We start from the raw sequence: 22699 nt of genomic DNA, 5'->3' as shown, positions 1-22699 counted from the left end.
TTGTAAAATAGGGATTGTAAATATTAGAGGCTGGTTACTTTTCTGTCCTGTGTCTGAAGAGCTTTGTTGCCTGAATTAGGTGGAATAGGGAATAGGGACTATAATATCACTTTCTGAGGAAAGTCATGTTAGCTCTGAAGAAAAGGCGACATTGTTCTTTTAAAATAAAAATCCATCTTGGATAACTTAATCTTGCTCTAATGTTTAGTTTCTATCCTATTTTAACTTCAATGCATGATTAAGTTATTTGTTTCAAGTTTAATGTCTCAAGTAACATTGAAGGATTTCTTGGAGACAAGACTCATTAGATATATTTAAAACATGTACATTCTGCTCAGAACTATTCAGAAGGCATTTCAACCAAAAAAATCCTGAAACCATTTAATCTAACATTAATATTAATTTACTTAATGGTTATAAAAATATATTAGGCCAGAATTTTTCATAGCAAATATGAAATGTGCAAAAGATATTAATAATGTAATGTTTCTTACAGAAGGTGAAATAATAGGTTACAGGGTAGTGGAGATTATATAATTTTTTTTATGTGAGCATCATAAGGAACATTAACTGATTGCTGAAATAGTTTAAGTATCTATGGTTATTTGAGCTTATGTAATTGTTGAACTAGAAAAATAATTATGTGGTACTATAAAATACAATGAACAATTGTTATCTTATAATAATTTAATGCATAAAGTTTAAAGGTATGGCAAAAAAAGTGGTATAGAAGACCAATATCATCCTATATTATACTACTATATATTTAAGTATAACATTGCATTTTTATGCCCAAAATGTCTGAAATCTTCATTTTATGATAACAAATTCACCTGAAGTAATTTTAGTGAAGGTGATATGGTATAATTTACATAGCTGGGTAGTATTTTCTCTATGATTTAAGAGTTCAATAGTGTTTTGCATTTTCAGACCACTTCTACAGCCTCGTGTGACAGTTTTAACACAGGGGCTCCTCATGTGGTCTAAAATAACTTAAACATTAGCTAAATTTAAGAAAAAGACTTCAGAAGAAAAATATTTTGTGCACACACATAGTAAATAAATATGCACATAGTTAAAGAACATGTGAACACATATTTACATGCACATATGTACACATATGATGCTCTATAAACTTTTCATTTATTTAGTGATTACTATTATTTTTGCCCACTCCATTGTTTTTTGCTTATCTACTATTTAAGGTTGCACTCTGCATTTACATACAGAGCAATAAAAAATAAGGCCTTCATATCATTTTCCATATTAAAGACCTTTTCACAGGCTAATTTAGGACACTTTGAGGCTGATTCTTTCCACTACTTTCTGCCTATGGTTCTTTCCAATTAATAATGGAAACAGTCAAATAAACTTGCCCTGATGGGGAAGTACCATAGTTTCCAGAATGTAGCACAGGGTTTATATGTTTAGTGCTTTAAAATTTATAAATGCTTTTGCATATCTCACTTAAACCTGAAATAATTGCATGTAGAAAGTATAATTCTTACTCTTATTTCTAAGACCAGTCTGCTAGGAAGTGTCAAAACCAAACCTCTTATCTGAGTCTTCTTAGTTCAGACTCACTCCATGAAGGAATTTCTCCTAAATTTTGTTCTTTCTGCCATACCTACAAGGGAGGCTCTGAATTACACACGAAGCACATGGGGAAAGGAAGGAAGGCATTACACTGTGTCTGCCAATCCAGTCGGCTTTTCATTAGCCTGCTAGTATAGATTTGGAGATGACTCACACAGCAAAATGTTCACCAGCAGGTTGACGTCAACGTGAAAAAATAAACCAGTTTGATCTGGAGCAGCATGGGCACAATCTGCTTATTGAGACTGGACTTGACAACCTGATACCATGAAGCTTTCAACTATTATCTAGGCTCTCAAAAAATGAACTTCTTTTCATATTATTCAAACTAGACTGGCTAGAGAAAATTCAGTCCCTGTAGAACAGGAAGAAATAGAAAACTAGAATATGATCTGGTTTATGAAAGCTTTGGTCCAATGCCTCTGGAGGATCAGTTATTTTCATGGACAGAAATTGATTTGGAAATGAAAGCACATGTGATAAATGTTACTGCAGAATAGTGAGATGCTTTTAGTTCTCACAATATTGCACTGGATTTATTTAATAATTTAATGTTATTTAGTAAGTAATATGTGCTAGGCATATGCTCAGTGCTGGGAAGAGAAAAATAAATAGAAAAGTCCCTGCCTTCAAAGAGCTCATTGTTCGATGTAGGAGAGAGGTAGCAAAAAAATGACTACAATGAGCTATAGGATACAATAAGCACCAGATGCCATACAGAACCTTCAGAGGCAAGAAAAAGGCTCTCAATCATCAGTGATGTCAAGCAAGGCTTACCCTCTGGTGGGACGATTCCCTTGGCCGAGTGAGTCCCAAGTTTCTGCCTGTTGGTTAACCATAATCTGTAGTACTAGCTCCTTTCACTCTCAGAAGTATTTCAGGTTGGTGTATACTGTCTATAATCATCTTATTATTAGAATATAAGGAGGAGAGGAAAATAACAGAATAGGAGGTGGAAAGGTGTTCCAGTTAGAGGAGATGATGAGAAGAAATAAAGGCTGGGATTTTCTGGGAGCAAAATGAAAATTATGTCATGTTGAATGACAAGATAACCTGGACATGTTTTCTTTCTTTTTTTTTTTTTTTTTTGGACATGTTTTCTTTGAACATATCATATGTACCCTGATTTATTGATGTCACCCCATTAAAATTAATAAAAGTTTATAAAAAAAGAAAATTATGTCATAAGCAAGGATGAAATGTAAAGTAGTAAGAAATGCAGACAGGATTGATCCTAAAAATAGTTAACACTTGGCATGGCACTGGTCCTGGCCAGTTACTGTGGACACCAGCCATAAACAGATAGCACAGCGGGTCACATCAGGAAGGGCCTTATGTTCTAAACTAGGGAAGCTGGAATTTACCTTGAAAACCTTAAAGAGTATTGAAGAATTTTAAGCATTGGAAAAGGAGAAGACTAGTTAATGGTACTCAGGCTGGCTTAGTCTAGGTCATGAAGCAGTAAAGAAAAAAGAAGGGACTTCTTTTGAGTATCTGCTAAACATGTACATAATGCTAAGTGCTTCCATATGCAGGGCTGGTGCTCATGGCAATCCTGTGATAAGGTCATTGAAGTTCACAGAAGTCAGATCTTTTCAAATACCACAGCTGAGAGGCAGAGGTGGGTCTCAAGCCCTACTCCGAATCATTTGACTACATGACTTCTTGAACACACCTCATCTGCTGAGGACTGCTCTTGGCCCTGTTACAGTGGACTATGGTGGAGTGTATACTTACAGGAAATACCCATTGCCTTTACGTGGCTATTATCACTAAAATAACAGAATGAAGTCATCTGCCCTGGTAGTCATTTAATTGGTTATGATATTAATTAATTCCACAGTCACTCTGGGATATCTAAATCTTTCATGTTGATTGATCCTCTTGTTTTGCAAGGATTTTGTTTCCTTAGCAGATCTCTTGTTAGGTACTTTTGTGTCGTCAGACAGACCTGGAATTGAGGCTTTGCTCTACCATTTCCAGATGTCTTAATTTTTAAGCCTCAGGCTTCTTATTGGTAAAAGGACATGAATACTGCCTGCTTCGCAGGGTTGTTGTAAGGTTAAATTGAGTCAATGCATGTGTGTACCTGGCACACAGTAAATATTCAGTAAAGCTAGTTTCTATCACTGAGAATGGGGCCTGGCACACAGTAGGTGCAAAATTAGTGTTTTCTGAATGAAAGGATGAGTGAATGAATTATTTTAATTTGAAAATGTGTCAGTTACCATTGAATTTTGATATACCGGCAAGACAGTGCTAGATGGCTCACCCCTGATAGTACTATTCTCTCAATTTTTCAGCAAAAGAGCATCATATGGTGTTGTTCTAGAAAGTAAAAGAGAGGAAACCAATCACCCCTCAGCATGCAGTCTACATAAGGCTTCCAGGAGAAGCAGGCATACTGTTTTCAGCAACAAGACTTGCAGTTTTAGCTCCAACATGTTTCTGGCAACACATGATGCTATGAAAAGAATATTGTCAAATGGGAGGATGAAGTATTTAAGAGAATACTTCCCCCTCAAAAAGGAAAATTTAACGGAAATGGGAAAGTGATCTAGGGGAGTACTCAGTACTATAAACAAGAAGACAATAAAAATAAACTGTGGAATTGAAGTCTATCAATATGTGGAATGAATGTGCCATGGGAAGGAGACATCTTTTGTAGAAAGTAAGCTACAGCAAGGAAAATTACACCATGATCATCATAAAAATGTGGCTAAGTCAGCAGGAAAAGTCATGCGAAATCACGGTTAAAAGGGAGACTAAAAAAGGAGCAAAACAGATGTCACTGTATAGTATTTGAGGATGTTAAAGAAAAGTAAAAAAATAATACCCCTTTAGTCATAACAAATAAGTGAAATGACTTTTCAAGTTTTGTTGTTTGTTTTTTTTAAATGAAAGCTACATCCCAGAGCTTTCTTTCCTTTCACAATGGACAAACCCATAATGAATGACTTGAAGGATTTTTCCCCCTGCTATTTAATCCAGTTCTTTAAAATGCCATTATGTTTTAATTTAGAAAACAAACTGTCTGGAACCTGAAGAAAAATAAATGTCAAATCTGATCTCAAAAAGGAAATGGAGTGGATCTAGACTGAACCACTTGTATTTCTATATGGTCCAGTTTGTCCTGAACACACCAAAATATATCTCACACCTGTCGGACCATTGGGAGATGTTAACTACCAAAGGTCTATTCCTGTAACATTATTGTTACATGTAGTCACAATCTTATTTTCTGAGTAATAATAATAGGGAAGTGAGAATGTCCATCTTAATAACTCTGTACCTTCCTTTTTGTATTTTTATTTGTACTTTTTTTTTTTTTTTTGCATTTTTCTGAAGCCGGAAACGGGGAGAGACAGTCAGACAGACTTCCGCATGCGCCCGACCGGGATCCACCGGCACGCCCACCAGGGGCCACGCTCTGCCCACCAGGGGGAGATGCTCTGCCCCTCCGGGGGGGTCGCTCCACCGCGACCAGAGCCACTCCAGCGCCTGGGGCAGAGGCCAAGGAGCCATCCCCAGCGCCCGGGGCCATCTTTGCTCCAATGGAGCCTCGGCTGCGGGAGGGGAAGAGAGAGACAGAGAGGAAGGAGAGGGGGGGATGGAGAAGCAAATGGGCGCCCCTCCTATATGCCCCAGGCCGGGAATCGAACCCGGGTCCCCTGCACGCCAGGCCGACCGGCCAGGGCCTTTATTTGTACTTTTAATCTCAAAATTATTTAAGAATTGCTTGCCCTCAGACTTTTTTTTTTTAAATTTTTTATTTATTCATTTTAGAGAGGAGAGGGAGAGACAGAAGAGAGACAGAGAGAGAGAAGGGGGGGAGGAGCTGGAACCATCAACTCCCATATGTGCCTTGACCAGGCAAGCCCAGGGTTTTGAACCGGCGACCTCAGCATTTCCAGGTCGATGCTTTATCCACTGCGCCACCACAGGTCAGGCTGCCCTCAGACTTTTAAGAATATTTTTTATCCTACTCAACTGTTGCCTAACCAGTCTAACTTCTCTGTTCATCTTTTTAACAGAACATGCTCTTCTGGACCAGATATGTGTAGAACAATATTCTCACCTTTTTCTTTATATGTCGGGAACTAAAAAATATTCACTGTGCTTAAAAGGGAATAATAGCAATGAAAGAGCCACCCCCCCCCCCAAGTAATGACTTTCATACTTTTCATTCCAGCTCTATGCAGGGTTTAGGCCCTGTGGTAAATGAGGTGAGAGCTGATACACTGGAAATAAGTGAGCTTAGGGAAGGATTGCCAGCAAGTTTGAATGTACTTCTCAAATTCTTCCCTCACTCAGTGGATTCAGAAAAATTTATCTAAAACATTGACAAGTCAGAGGAATGCTCTGAACCAATTATTTGAAACTACACTGAGTTTCAACTATACGGTATAATTTTACAGCTTTACGATTTGTAGAAACTCAGATATGACTTGAAAATTCATTTTCAAAACAAGGCTCCTATGTGGACTCAGAAATCATTGCTCCTGATTTTGCAATTCAGACTCCTTGCAGAGGCCTTTTAATAAAAACGAAAGGTGTCCATCATGCGTGTTTTGATTGGGTTAAACTTATTTCTGTTAAATTCACCAGAGGGAACTTAAAGTGATAGTGAAGCTTTAATCCACTATCCTTCTTTGCTTTCTTAAATAATGCATAATGAACGTGACTTGTTTTGCGCTGGAATCTTAGGGTTAATAGAGATTACTAGAAACTTTTTTTTTCCTTGAAACTGATATTTTCAAGATGTAGGAAAATCTTAATTCTTCTATTTATTAGTTTTACAAGTTTGTTTCTGCCGTTGCACAGAACTTTTAAACTTTTAAATTAAAATAAACGTTTAATGACTTTTAAAAATAATAATACAATGATAGCAGAACAAAGACGAGGTGAGGTTAGTGTAGCCAGTGCAGTTAGTTGAAAGCACAGTCACCTTCCAGTTGCGTGCCATCACATGCTGCCTTCGTTGAAGCTGCGGAACGCGGAGCCTGCGGGGAAAGTGTGCCTGTTCGCTCTGGCTCTGGGGGTGCCCGCCGGGAAAAGTCTGAGTGCGGGGTGGGGTGGGGTGAGGAAGTGACAAGGGGGCAAGCAGCAAAACAAAAGGTGCATGTTTCACACTGCCACAGATTTGCAAACAATCATCACTGGTTGCTGGGCAAGAAGGACATTTTTAAAGAGTCCCGGGGAATGATGGCGCTAGTGCTCTCCTTTGGGCCGCATTGCCTCAGCACCCTGGGGATATGTTATCCCAGCCCTTCTGCACTGAATCTGGGGAAGGCAGAACCTTTTGATGTAAGTTGGAGTCAGGCTTGGGGCACCCAGGACAATAGCACAAGGAGTGTGTCTGGGGATTCATGACTGTGGCAGTGGTGTCAGTCATTCCTAGAAGCAAAGGCCAGTGGCCAAGGCCTGAGGGTCAGGTGGGCTGAGCAGCCCTGAGCAACATGTACGTGTCTCAGTTTTGTCATCAGTGAAAAAGAAGTAGTGGTCTCACCTGTGGTGGCACAGTGGATAAAGGGTCAACCTGGAACACTGAGGTCGCCGGTTCAAAACCCTGGGCTTGCAGGGTCAAGGCACATATGGGAGTTGATGCTTCCAGCTCCTTCCCCCTTCTTTCTCTCTCTCTAAAAATTGAGGCTTCCTGCTCCTCCCCCCTTCTCTCTCTCTCTCTCCTTTGTCTAAAATTGAATAAATAAATAAACAAATATTTTTAAAAAGTAATGGAAGTAGTAACAGTCACCACCATACCATAAGATTGTTGTGAAAATTAAATGCCTTGGTATATTTAATGCAGTTAGAAAGTGCCTGCAAGGGTTAATACTAGTCTGAACCATGAGAGCACCATTATACTAATGTGGAGCTTATTAGATGACTACTTCAAAGGATACAATGTTCATTTTGAGTTAATAAGTTTAGTGTATTTGTTTAAAAAACAAATAAACAAATATTGCATTGCAGCCATACTCTTAGCAGCAGAAGGAAATGATGTTATGATTCTCTTTGAGTCATGCCACTGAGTTTGGGGCATAGGATAGCATTTACGAGTAGAGATTCAAGATCTATACGTAGCATTAGCATTGAAATTTTCAGTTCTCAAAGTTAACAAAGGAAACATGATATGTGGTTCTTCCCCCAATAAGTATGTCACTGAGACAAAAATGAGAATATAAATTCAGTTCCAAACCAAGTCCAGACTCTAAGTCAGGGGTCCCCAAACTACGGCCCGCAGGCCACATGCGGCCCCCGAAGGCCATTTATCCGGCCCCCTGCCACACTTCCGGAAGGGGCACCTCTTTCATTGGTGGTCAATGAGAGGAGCACATTGACCATCTCATTAATTAAAAGCAGGCTCATAGTTCCCATTGAAATACTGGTCGGTTTGTTAATTTAAATTTACTTGTTCTTTATTTTAAATATTGTATTTGTTCCCGTTTTGTTTTTTTACTTTAAAATAAGATATGTGCAGTGTGCATAGGGATTTGTTCATAAATTTTTTTATAGTCTGGCCCTCCAACAGTCTGAGGGACAGTGAACTGGCCCCCTGTGTAAAAAGTTTGGGGACCCCTGCTCTAATTTGTAGTTATGATCTTCTGGTTGTGGGTGGTGTAGTATTCTTTCTCCCCCTCCTGTGGCCAAGTCATCCAAGCAGCACGCTATGCTCAGATCACATTTCTTCTCCATGTACTCAGATCTGCAGCACAGTGTTTATCACTCAAGTTCAAGTGACAGAAGCCCAACCTAGAGGGGTTTCTCTTTCCTAGTTCAGCTAACGCACATCCATTCAAAGCACTGGGAGAGTAACTGCTTTCTTATCCTTGGCTGCCGGTAGCTTGTGTGTGGCTGGTCTGTTTTCTCACCCTGAGAGCCACTTTTGCAGCCCACTGTGCTCAGCACTGGTTTCATTCAGCCCGGCTCAGCATGGATACAGACTGCCTTAGACGATTGTGTCAACAAGTTCAGCCTTGAAGCGGGAAGAGAAACATGTATCCTCTCTCTAGTGTCTCCTGACCTTTCTCCTTGAGAATGGGAGGATGCTTATCGGTGGAGGAGTGTGCCTTGCACTACTTTTATTGGAGATGTTCACATTGACTATAGTAATGTTGGTTTCTATGTGTGTGAACAGCCACGATAGCTGTGCTCATGTACATTCTCACCCTTCACATTATGCTTAGAGCTTTCAAAATGCCTTGCTCTATGTGAAACAGCATAAGTATTTGACTTCATGGCCCAAACTGAAGTAATTTCTTCCATTACAAAAACATTAAATTAGATGACTTGTAGTCTTATATTGAGCCAAGCAATACAAAAATGGATATTTTAATTTGAGGACATTGCCCTCTCTTATAATGATTTATTATAATGCATCTTCTAAGAAATGTCAAATTAACTCCCTATTATAAACATTTCCATTTTTAGCTCTTTTTAAAAAAAATCAAAGTATCAAATATTTCTTCAGAAAACACCCAGAAACGTAAGCTTTCCCTTTTATAGGCCATACAATGTGGTACTGTTTCATGAATTCCATGGGGCTCCCCCACCCCACCCTCCGCAGCAGCCGTTTTCTGGTTTTCTTCTAATGGTTTCCTTAAAAAGATCCCATTTCCTGTACCAGCACTAATGATTGATTTACACTTCACATTCTATCTTTGATTTTTCTTGTTTTAGTGGTTTCAGTAGCCTAATATTGCCCATTTTTGCTCATCATTCACTAAATTCAGACAGTGTTGGATGTATACTTTCAGTTTTTAAATAGAAGAAATAATAACTACCTAGTTTGAAAAGCTCTTTGGGATTATGGGTTTGGTTAATATCCTCTAAAAACAATTTCAAAAAACTGTAGTAGAAGATTATAAATGACTTTTTATGTGATTGCATCCCCTGGTGCTTTGAAATAAAAACACAATAAAGAGTATAAATGCACTTGGTCAGAAAGGCTAATCCTGAGTTGATGCCATTTACATTTAGATTTAAATAAGTCAGCCTATTTATTCTTCCAAACTTTGCTCCAGGTTTTAAATTGAGAATACATGGAAATTAAAGGCTCTAGTATGCTGAGATACATTTAGAAAAGTTATAATGCCTAAATTCAGTTGACACTAAAAAATAATAACTGTGATAAAAAAAAGTAAGGAAATGCAGTTAATAATTTTTAGTAAAACAATGTTATTGCAACAGTTATTAATAAGGTTTATCTAATATGTGGTCCAGGTAAAGTAAAGTGGGGTCATTAGTGTAATAAAGCAAATGCTGTGCCTTCAAGTCTGTGTGGTAGGCAAATACGCAATGCACAGAAGAGTCATAGAGTCTGATCCCCATTTATGAGTAGTGGAGTATAAAGCAGTATGTCAGAGTGGACCACTCTTCTACTGGAAATTCAGACCTTGATTATATTCACAGGTGGACCGAATGGCCAATAAAAGTCTGTTTCTTTCCATCATAACATGAGAGGTTCAGATATGATGCTTTCTGAGATCTTTCCAAGACCAAAATTTTAGGACTCTAACAAAATTCATAACTCTACTTCAAATGACAATATGATATCTACCCATGACACAGGACGCATTCCAAGAATGGTGCATCAGCATGAAGCCTGTTGAGATTCCTGGCACCAGCTCCTCAACAGGGATTGGGTGGAGCTCTGAAAAGTTCAATGATGACATTAACCTGACAGGGTCTCTGTGGGTAGGGGATGGGGGGCCCACTGGGATCTTGGTTTATTTTTCTTCCTTAATCCAAGAGTTTGTCCAACTATACAGAGAATGGTTAGGCCTGTTTGAAACATGTACTTGTTTTAGTTTGGCAACTCAAAATTCTTCAGCAAGAGGGCATACACTTTTTTAGATCCAGATTTATTGTTTCTTGGCCAATCTACATGTTTTCTACTTAAATAAAAATGTTGAGGAAGGAGTGAATCTGGCTTTAAGTAATGGTGTCCTGGCTATTTCTGTACATTATATTTTTATTATTATTTTGAAGGGCTTGTACTCTTAAAGCAATGAGTTTTAATTCATTGTAAGACTGAGTTGACCCCTTTTAAAAGCCTTCAGACCATTTTCTAAAAGCTTAGTGAATTCAGCTCTTCTAAGTCACTGAATTCACTAGGAAGGTAATCTATTTCATCAAGAAAACATTATTTAATTTTTGTTAATTAGACACTTTTTAGGACTTTTTATGTGCTGACCCTAAGATATCGAGGCACTAAAGATAACTGAGATGTGCCCTGTGTCCTCTGGTAGCTCACAGCCAGTGGAGTCACTAACTCCAAGAGCTGTCAAACCAGGGGACTGCCTGCAGGAGCCCGGAGGCTGGAGACAGCCCAGCTCTGACTGAGTAGAGCTGAACTGCGTAAGGAGAACTGCAAGTGAAAGGGAAGGGAGGCATCCCGAATGAAGAGGTGTGGATATATGTAGGATGCAATGGGGCATAGGGAGTGGAGCAGGATGCCTCGGCAAAATCAGCTTGGCTTCTGCTCCCTGAGAAAGCAAGCAATAGCTCAAAAGGAATGTCATCACTTCATGTATTTCTATGTTGTATCTCCTGCAGAAATAAGCTTTGGAAGAGTTGTGAATATACTGATAGTAATAGAGGAAGCCACCTGTACTAGTTAAAGTTCACCAGAGAAGAAGAACAAACAGGATGTATGTATACAAAGAAAGGAATTTATTACAAGGAATTATCTCATGCAGTTATGAAAGCTAAGAAGTCCCAAGATCTATAGTTGGGAAATTGGAGACACAGGAGAGCCAATGGTCTAGTTCCAGTACAAAAGATGTCAGGCTTCAGACCAAAGAAGAGCTGCTGTTTGAGCACGAGTCAGAAGGCAGGAAATGACCAATAGCCCTGCTCAACAGACAAGCAGGAGGTGCCCCAGCCTTCTCTCATGAATTAAGCCTTTTTCTTCTACTCAGGCCTTTAACTGATTGGCTGTGACCCACCTATATTAGAGAGGGCAATCTGATTTACACAGTCTACCAATTTGAATGTTAATTTCATCCAAAAATACCCTCACAAATACATCCAGAATAATATTTAAATATCTGGGCACCCTGCAGCCAAGTCAAGTTGACAAAATTACTATTATACCATGTCTCTCTCTTTTATAGCTTAATCAGAAAGCATCCAGGGGCATTCCACCAATCTGATTACAAAATTGACAGCTTACCAAGACTCATGGCTTTTTCTGTGGTTGTTTGTTTCTTAATTTTTTCATTAAATTTACTGGGGTGACATAAGTGTATGATTCTATAATACATTATCCATATATTGCATTTTGTGTTTACTATCCAAAGTAAAATCTCCTTCTGTCACTAAATGTGTGACCCTCTTTACCTTTCACTACCTCCTTCCCAACCCCCTTTCCCTCTGTTTTTGGTAATCATCATACTGTTGTCTGTGTTTAGGGTTTTTGTTTGTCTTGCTTATTCATTTCTTGCTTTCAGTTTTATATCCGACATATGAGTGAAATCGTATGGTTAACTTTTCCACCTGATTTATTGTGCTTAGTATATTCTTAAGCTCCATCCATGTTGTCCCAAATGGCAATATTTTATTTTTCTCATGGCTTAGTAGTATTTCATTGTGTATATATTCATTTTCTTTATTCAATCATCTATTGAAGGACACATCAATTGTTTTCATGTCTTGACCACTGTGAATAATGCTGCAATGAATAATAATACTACATATAGTTTTACAAATAAATGTTTTTTAAATTTTTCAGTTAGATACCCATAAAAGGAGTTGCTGGGTCATATACTTTATATTTTAATTTTAATTATATTTTAATTTTTTGAGAAACCTCGATACAGGTTTCATAGTGGCTTATACCCATTCACATTTCCACCAGTGATGAATAAGAGTTTCTTTTTCAGTGAAACTAAGAGACATTGATAAGAGTGTGGTGGTTATGGGGGAAGGGGGGAGAGGGAGAGGGTAAGGGGGAGGGGGAGGGGCACACAAAAAACTAGATAGAAGGTGACAGAGGACAATCTGACTTTGGGTGATGGGTATGCAACATAATTGAACGACAAGATAACCTGGACTTGTTATCTTTGAATATATGTATCCTGATTTATTGATGTCGCCCCATTAAAAAAATAAAATTATTTAAAAAAATAAAAAATAATAAAATAAAATTAAAAAAAGAGTTTCTTTTTCTCTACAACCTCTTCAACAATTGTGACTACTTGTCTTATTGATAATAGCCATTTTAACAGGTATAGGGTGGTATTTCATTGTAGTCTTCATTTGCATTTTTCTAATAGCTAGTGAAGTTGAGCATCTTTTTATATATCTTTTGGCCGTTTCTATGTCTTCTTGGGAGAAGTATCTGTTAAGGTCCTCTGCTCATTTTTTAATTGAACTGTTTATTTTCTTGTTGTTGAGTTGTATGAGTTCTTTATTTATTTTTTATATTAACCGCTGATCAAAATGTTACTTGCAAATGTCTTTTCCCATTTGATTTGTTGCCTTTTTTTTGTCAGTGGTTTTTTTTTTTGCTGTGCAGAAGATTTTTAGTTCTATATATACCCATTCATTTATTTTTGTTTTTCCCTTTCTTGACTTTCAGGTCAAATTTATAAACTCTTCTGTAAGACCAAGGTCCATAAGTTTATTACCTGTGTTTTCTTCTGTGTAATTTATTGTTTCAGGTTTTCTATTTAAGTTTTTGATATATTTTTATTTAATTTTTGTTTGTGGTAACAAATAGCAATCTAGTTTTATTCTTTTGTATGTGGCTTTCTAATTTTCTCAGCATCATTTATTAAAGGGGTTTTCTTTTCCTATTTTATAGTTTTGGCTCCTTTGTCATATTTGCTCATACAGATGTGAGTTTATTCTAGGCTTCCACTTCTGTTCCATTAGTCTTTTTTGGCTGTTTTTCTTTTCTTTTTTTATTTCCTGCTAATACCGTGCTGTTTTGATTATTATAACTTTGCAGTATAACTTGAAGTCAGGTAGTGTGACACCTTTGGCTTTGTTCTTTGAGACTCACTTTCTTTTTTAAAGTCTCACAATACCATAGACATTCTGGACACCATCTCAACATCATTGAGGTACTGCCAATGATTGGCTTTGATAATCTATTGACATTTACAGAACTGATAGCTAATTCATGATTTTATTCAGGTTATATTTATATGTTCTGGTTGTTAAGTGCATATGCTAGAAAGCCAGTCTGCTTGGCTTTGAATCTTAGCCCTGCCTTTTAAGAGCTATGAAACCGTAAGCATCTAACTTAAATTCTCTGTGCCTCTTTACCTTAATTTGTAAAATGTAGCTAATAATAATACCTAAATATTGGTTTTTATGAAAATTACATCACGTAATACTGTCAGTTAATGTAAAGATACAGGTGGGTGATGGGGGACATAGAATGTATTCAATAAAATAGTCATTCCTATAACAACAGACTTTTTATTGTAAAATGCTGTTTCAGCTTTGGCTCAATATTACTTCAGCATTGGTACTTTTTAAGTAAAGCATCCTTATCAAGAGCACTAACATTGAATATGCTTAATTAGCATACACTTTGGATAGACTAAAACCAAAACTCTCAAACCTTAGTTGGCTTGAGAATGACACCAGATTTAGCAAGTGAGTTAGAGAAGATGAAATAGAAAGTATCACATTTATAGAATATGCATAGGCAGTGGAGTGTTTCAACACTTCACTACTTCTGTTCAGTTTAGTTTGTTAGAGTCAGAGAAACTGTCCATATTTTAAATGGTTCTTTGGCATCTTAACATTAAAAACATTTGCAAACAAACTAACAGTGAGTGGGGGTGAAGGAATGCCAAATGATGCTTTGTTAGGTTTTGAGTTGTCAGAGTAATTGGCAGATTGACTTGGGGCTAGGACTGTCTTTGGGTTAAAATTGATCGATCACTTGACTAATGGAAAAGCCACCGTGGGTAAGTCACTTGGACTCAGGGCTCTTGAGCCAAATGACAAAGCAACCAAAATATTCAGCTAATATTTTCTAAGTGAGCTATTTGTTATTTGTCTTAACACCCTCCTCATTCAATAAGTGATTTCATATCTGTTTCAATAACTCTGTTCACATAACATGAAATGTATTTGTAGGTTGATGGATGAGGAAATCCTTTGGTTTATTGAACTTAATTAACCTTTGTGAGTGCTTCAGTGTCCTTCTGAGCTTTCCTCTTACACAGCTGATGTTTATGTGAATCTTCAGGGCACCCATTGCTGCTGACTATAGGTCAGAGGCTGGCTTTGGTGTGTCCTTAGAGTTTGTACAATCCTCTTTGGAACGCGAAGTCTATAACATATTTTTTTCGATTTTGATGGTATGTCGAGTATGTCCATTATTACTTTGTGCTTGCACCTCCATCAGTAACACCATTTTGCCTTAAAAAGTGATTTCTCAGGTTTTCATGTTCCCATGTCTGAAATTAGTCTGCCAATGAAAGTATATTCAAACTCAGCTCTTTGAAGCTGGGCACATTAATCCATTTGATTATTTTCTTTTGGAATAAAAGGATAAAATCTGAATGGAGTGATTACCTTAAAAAACCCAAATAATGCAAAGTATGTTGTTGTTATTGCTGTTGCTTGAACTATTGCATTGTTCTGCCGTTGCCCTGCCTGGCGAATTTCCTCCTTCTGTCTTGTTCCTAACTTGCAAATTTGTGTATGAATTTCTATGCATTTGTAACACTTACTTTAATTCTATGTCTTTGAAAAACTTCAGAGAAGGAAATTTAATCATCAAGCCTGTATATTTTTATTGCTATTCATTATTATTATCATTCTTAGCCATGGATGTAGTGGCACATGCTTTTTTCAAATATTATTATCAAACTAAAAATTTTCATCATAAGGCTGTTGTGATGAAGTCAGTTTTAGTCTATTGTAAAACCTGCACTTTTTCATTTTTGAGAGCTAAACTCAGAATGCATCGAGCTGTGCCTTAGTTTATTTTCCATTATCTTTTTTTCCCCCAGAAATCGTGCCATTCATTTAATACATTACAACTGAACTGCAATATGTATACATGGTATGCAAAATGAGCCATTTTGTTTTAAAACAGATTGCAGATGAAAGGAAACCATTCATTTCTTTCTTGCTTGCTGTAATTACTAGAGCACTAATTACTCCAAATCACTGACATCCAGGGTCAGGAAGGATGACAACAGAAACATCTAAGAAATGATGCGGCTCACTTTATAGGACAGATTTTCCGTATTCCCAAGCACAGTATTTTTTTAGTGCTACTGTTTTCCAGTTTAATGGTGAGAAGGAGAAAAAAAAAAACCTGCAAACAGTCAAGATTGCTGAATGTTTACTATTATTTTGTTCGCAGTTTGACGGTGAAAACATGTACATGAGCATGACAGAGCCGAGCCAGGACTACGTGCCAGCCAGCCAGGTGGGTTAATTAATCTTCTCTGCCTTGTTTCAAATTGTAATTAAACAAATTCAAAGAGTTGCATTGCAAATGAGTAGCACTATCAGTAACTGCCGCAATCAGGAATAATCATAATTTATAAACAAAGCATTTAAGCCTTGTTTCCAGTTAATGAGATAGAGCTGATAAAACCCTGGAGTTGGCATTTGTTGAAAGATCCTACCTTGTTTCCCCTCCAGAGCGGCAAGCAGCTGTTTTGCCAGCATGATCTTTCCTAAACAGTTGTTTTACCTTTAGGAAATAAAGTCTTTACAGGTGCAGGTTATTTGTGCTTCTGACTAGAGACAAGTTAATCATTATAAGTTACACATGTCACAAATAGCTTTAATTAATCACTGTTGGGGGCAGTTTTCAATAAAATGTTATATTATAACCAAAATCACATGGTTGATGAGTGCTATATGGCTGTTTTCAGAATCTACTGGGTGGGTAGCTTTTGAGTCAAAAAGCATGGAATGATTGAAACTTTTCAAGGGTGTTTTTGTATCCATTTCACTGGGAATACTTGCCAAGGTATTTAATCATAGACATGACAACAAAATTCCAACAAAAATGTAAATGGTTACATTTATAAAAGCAAATGCTTGGCTATTTATTTTTAGATACTTAAGACCAGGCCCTTTAATCCAACAAGGGCATTTAAAGCAAAATTATAACTGTCCTAGGGTGCCAGTATAACATAATATGTAAGAACATTATAAGCAAGAATAAATAAATGAATGAATGAAAGCGAGAGTGAGTTCATAAGAGCATTTTGTGGACTTGAACATATTTTTTCCTAGAATATATTTTTTCCTATAAAACCATGGTAGCTTGGAGTTTCCTGTAACAGTGACTATGGCGGAAACTAACATAGTACAGTAGTTTTCAATTCCTATGTATCTGCCCAAATAGATTTGTTAACTGAAAGGGGTGGGGGTAGGGGGATTATAAACTTCTATTGTTCTTCATGTTGGTGAATTAAATCTAATATATATGTTAGGGGTGCACTTTGTGGGCTTTGAAATTTCTCTAAGAACAAAATGTCTTGGACTTAACTCAAAACAGAGGCAGGCCTGCCTCTCCATGAGCTTTGCGTTTAGAAGTCATTATGATCACTGCCTACTCTGGCAAACATTCTAGAAAGCACACAATATTTTTTTGGACGAGAAGGTCATTGTGAAGTTCAGAGATCTGGACTACATTTTCTTCCATTCAAGTGAATTGATCAGGCTCAGAATACCTTTGGAAGGTTGAACTTTGCATATAAAATTCTTACTGAACTGAATTCATTCAGCTAAGTAGCCTCCAAGATCCATAGGTAGTTCTGAATAGGACTGTTTGATTAAAAAATGAAAAATGTTACTATTAATTTTCTTCTAACCATCAATCCCAAAACTGTACTGACAAGTTTAGTATTACTATTAGATTAGAGCAACCCAGTATCATCTCTTTGGTGCCTTTAGGGTTTTGAAGTGTAAGGGCTAATTGAATTTGTTTGAAACAGTAGAAACACAAACTCAATAAATGATTGCTGTTATAAAGCAGCTGCTCCCTCTCAGAGAATCATTATGTCCTTCTTAAAGACTTTTGGATAAAGGATTAGAAATTCAAAACATATATATCATAACAGCTTGGGTCCTAAGATTTTTAAATTCAAGCACAACAGATAATATTAAGCCCTGACCAAAATCAAGCAACTAATATTATTTTTCTTACTATTTCACTCGGGAGTTACTAAGAATGTTTTAAATACCAATAAAAATTTATGAAGGAGTAAAGAGCTCCGAATATTTTGTCTTTGTGAAGATATAGCAAGATCAAACTATTGTTTTTAGTAGTAGCATATATGGAAATATTTTTAGAATGTGCTGCTATTAAAAAGTAAACTAATGGAAGATAATACATATTCTGGGGGGAAATGAACTTCACAAATTACATAAGTTGAATAGCCTTAGCTAAATTTTGCACTTAACATTCCTTTTGTTTAATGTAATACAGTGTGTTCAAGAATTCACTACCTGGTATTCTTTTAGGGAATTTTAATCAATTTACCCCTTTCGGCAACCATAAATAAGATTTTAGTCATCCTGTAGGAAAAAAGAAAAAAGTTTGTTCCTTTTCCTACATAACATCAAACATCTGCATAGTTTAGTAATCCAAAAAAACTTGCCTCATAGCATCACTCAACAATTATAATTCCTGTTCAATTTTCAAATCAGTACATGCTTTGGGACTTATAGACTAAGTTGCTAAGTAGGAACATATGGTGCACTACTGCTCCTGTGATGTTGCTGCAAGCAAATAGCATAATTCTAAACTTGAAATGATTTTTATAGAAAGCCAATGCTGGAATAGCTCCAGCAATGGAAATACACTGTAAAAATTAATGATATTCTTTCAGGCAATCCCAAAGGGCTCTTTGGCACTATCTACTGCATGCATTCTATACCTCTTAAGTGGGTGTATACAAATCCTTAAAATTTTTTGCATATAATTTTGTAATTGATAGGCAGCTTTTAAATTGAATATACCACCACATAATAAGCCTGACAAGTATGTAATAAAAACTCATGACATTTCCACTTCTCTCTGGCTCCATTCTTGGAACATTGGCTATTTTCTCCTATAATAGTTAAAGTGTGCTAGCCACTCAGTGCTTTAATTTAAAAACCATTTAAATTTTTCTTACTCTGGATAGAATTTGAACCATGCCATTCAAGATTTCTTTGTGTGTTTCCAGACCCTGTCGAAGGGGACACATGTTGCTTGATACCTCATGAAATTGCAGGTTCCCTTCTGTAGAGTTTGTGGGAAAGTGTGAGTGAGCTAATGAAAGCAAAGTCAACCGAAGAGTGGCTAACAGTCCCTCATAACAAACACTCTCCTTTCTCATTCTTGTCATGTTTGATTGACCAATGTGCTGAGATACACAACAATAAGGCAGAGAGGGTTGGACTTCTCACCCATACTCAGACTCTTCTCCGAAATTTACCAGACCCACTCAGATTCACATGCCCTGAGGTCCTTCTCTTTCTCTAAAACAATTCCAGTCCGTCTCTCTAGTTCCTAGAGTTATAGTACCTTCTGTAGTTCCTCATCTGTGATTATACTCAATATAATCAATTGAATTGTGTGCATCAAAGGAAACAGAAGAGGAGTCTAGTTCTCTTGATCAGACTTTCTATGGCACAAAGCTTACTTATTTATTTATGCTTTATTTTGAATGTGTACCATTACTTTATCTTATTCTTCCTTCTTCTCTGGTAGTTCCCAGAATATCATTTTCCATGGCTACCTGTTCATTCCAAGCTTTCCACACACACTGGCAACACATTTCACCAGTTCACTGACATAGGAACTTTTTTCAGGCATGCTGCACTTGGGAAACTGTGGGACAATGATTGAAAAGGACTAGTCTTTAATAATCACTTAGTAAAGAGAACCAGAAAATATTTCTGGTGTCAACTCATGAAGAAGTCTTGGTTACTTGACTGGAACATACTTTCAATAAGTCACTTTCTCCTTGATCTTGGCCTCTACTCTACTAAACCATTCTCTTCCGTTTGGTTTCCATCCCTTACCCCCTTGCTTGCTTTATTCTTTCCCTTCCCCTCTTCATCCTTCTTACTTTCCATTCTTCCTCCTTCTTTCCATCAACAATTATTCTTTTTTTTTTTTACAGAGACAGAGAGTGAGTCAGAAAGGGATAGACAGGGACAGACAGACAGGAACGGAGAGAGATGAGAAGCATCAATCATTAGTTTTTTACTGCGCGTTGCAACACCTTAGTTGTTCATTGAATGCTTTCTCATATGTGCCTTGACTGTGGGCCTTCAGCAGACTGAGTAACCCCTTGCTGGAGCCAGCGACCTTGGGTTCAAGCTGGTGAGCTTTTTGCTCAAACCAGATGAGCCCACCCTCAAGCTTGGGACCTTAGGGTCTCGAACCTGGGTCCTCTGCATCCCAGTCTGATGCTCTATCCACTGCGCCACCGCTTGGTCAGGCAACAATTATTCTTTATTTATGAGCTAACTTTTGTTGTTAATTCTGAGCATTATAGTAAACTCAAAATATTAAATGTCCTGACCATAGACCCTATTTTAGATTAATCACTTGTAACCTACTTCTTCACCCTCTAAATTTCTCTTATTTCTATATTTCTTATTAGTCTTAACAGTTAACACCATATACCCAGTCTTCCAAGACGGACTCAGTCTCCTTTATCACTCAGCCCTGAGTTAATCATAATAGTGGTGATTCTAATTTTTTTTTGGTAGGGGGCATAATTTTTTTTTTGTACATAATTATTGCCTGAGTTCAGAGCCCCACATTTTCCATTATCTTCCTCATCTCATCCTACTTTCACCTTGCCATTTCTCCTCTCTCTGTTGCTGAATGATGCACATGTTTCTTTCTACTTACACACCTCTGTGCCTATAGTGTGTACAAATTGGAGTTTGTAGCAGGGCACACACTTGCCCCTCTGTGGCATGTAGCACACTAAAGTTGGTACTGATTTCCTTTTCTTGCTTACCTGATTGTGATCTTAAAAGGTAAGGCTCACTCTTGCTTCCCTATGGATCTCCTGTGCCTAAAATACTGTTTGATACATCAGAAGTATGCAACATTTTTTTGTTGAAACATGGGTAAATGAATTCAAATATTTTATGTATGTTTTCTAATCACATTAATTCTTTGCATTTTCTGCTTGCGATGGTTTTCAGCCCTGCATTGCAGACATTTAGCAAATCTGGCCCTGCCCATTCCCCTCTACTGGTACCCCTCCCTCTGTCTGGTGTCAGTGCTTCAGCACATTAACAAAAGGCACCAGCTCTCCCACTGCATCACAATAGTTTCAAGTACAGGACTTGAAGAGCTAGTGTGATAATAAACTAGATGCTAATAGGCAATTATTGTTACAATAATACCATATTGCTGTTTATTATCAGTAATACATTGACTATGGAACCAAGAGCACTCTTCAAGTTCCCTTTTGTACAATATTTTATTAAATCTGTTAGAATTATAATGTTTTGGCAAACATATTAATAACTATATCTATATTTTAATTACATGTTTTTATAATGAGAAAATTCTCTAGGTTAAAATGTAAATGAAGTCTAACAAAAGGTTCTAGAAAGTATCTTTCTAAGAGCAGTGTTGAAAAAACATTTCTTGACCATGGGCCATAAAATTTCCATGATCATGACATAAATTTGAACTATAAGTTAGACCAATTAGTTTTAGATTGGTTCCTTTTGGCAGAAATTTCAGGAATAAAGTCAACTTGACTTTTTGACCATTGACCCAATAAAATGGCAAAGCTGCCATGTTTTGAGTAATCTAGTTAGTCCAACAAAGTCTGGCATCTTAACAAGCTCAAACTAGTTACTCAAACCAGTCTTCAGTGTAACATTCAAATGATTACTCTGCGCAGTCCCGGAGGCATTCATTACAGACAAAATTGCTCTTGTTGCCTTGCATACAAGCTGAGTTTTCAATGGGAAATGAAAGGATGCCTGGAAAAATAGGCCACCTAATTAAGTTAAACTACTCTAGCATTTGGCTTGACATCTTCATTACTCAAAATTAAAAAGATGCTTCACTTGAGCACACAAGTTACTATTGTTTATGTTGTTTTCTTCCTAAATTGGCTTCTTACATGGAAGTCTGTTTTTCAGAATTATATCTTGAAATAGCTCACATATTTCTTACAGTTTATAAAAATGTCTTAATAGCTGTATGGATGCTGAATACGGCACCATACAAATATATATCTTAGAGCTCTTGATAGTCAAACACACATCAGTCTTTCTGCATATTTTCTTGATTATTTACATATTGGTATGCTTGAACTTCAGATGCTTCTTTACCTGAGTCTTTATTATTTATTATGTTTTTAGTTGGGTTTTGACTCTGTTAGCTATAAATGATCATTTAACACAAGAAATATGAATTCTTCAAAAAAATTTAAGTAGACCGTAAAATTTAAACTAAAATTCATTTGTCCAGTAGAAGTGTTTTATATCAACCACTCTAGCGGAGCTATTTCAGGAACATTTTAAAACATAAACACATGTAGAGCACACCATCTACTGATTGCCAGTTCCCACTCATTGACACTAATGAGGCTGCTGACAGGTTAAATGTTGTGTATCATATACATTTCCAAGCTGTGGGATTTGTGAATATAAGACTCATTTTTTATTTCAGAAAATGAATGTTTGTTTCTGAGTGTGCTCAAGAATTTTATTATAATTGTCTAATAGTATGATTTTCAAGCATTGAGGAAATGAATCTCAGTGATAAAAATTATGAAAATATATGAATGGAATAGCATTCGTGGTTATAAAATAAAACAAACCCCAACAGATTCTGAAATTATCAAGCTCCTTTTGGAGGATCGTTTGCTTAGTGGGCAACTGTTAGTGACCCCAAGACATTTATGGCACTGCGAAGAGGAGCTGTGGCCGAACAGCCTGACCAGTTATGCAGCTGCAGTGATACATTTTGAAAACAGCCCTTTGGCTTGTTCAAAATTGTATTTTGAAGATTTTTTTTTTTAGTGTAGCACATAAACAATTATGAAAAATTAAGCGATCTTTCTTGTTAAATTTTGCAAGGTATACCCTCCTAGATTTTTTCCTGGTACTTATTATAATAAACCTATCAGTA

At 36.9% G+C, this 22699-nt stretch overlaps 1 protein-coding gene across 2 annotated transcripts in view; it reads left to right on the top strand.

Moving 5' to 3' along the window:
• The window catches only part of TOX (thymocyte selection associated high mobility group box), a 322056-nt gene that overhangs the window by 141960 nt on the left and 157397 nt on the right, over window positions 1-22699 (top strand). For both annotated transcript variants that reach the window (XM_066266180.1, XM_066266181.1), the window contains exon 2: window positions 15938-16003. In XM_066266180.1, coding sequence (XP_066122277.1) covers window positions 15938-16003 — 66 coding nt within the window. The remainder of the gene's footprint in view (window positions 1-15937; window positions 16004-22699) is intronic.

This window comes from Saccopteryx bilineata, chromosome 3 (genome assembly GCF_036850765.1).
Source record: "Saccopteryx bilineata isolate mSacBil1 chromosome 3, mSacBil1_pri_phased_curated, whole genome shotgun sequence".
In the NCBI taxonomy this organism is placed as follows: Eukaryota; Metazoa; Chordata; class Mammalia; order Chiroptera; family Emballonuridae; genus Saccopteryx; species Saccopteryx bilineata.
The sequence above is the reverse complement of the archived record's forward strand: the minus strand, read 5'-3'. Positions and strand labels throughout refer to the sequence as shown.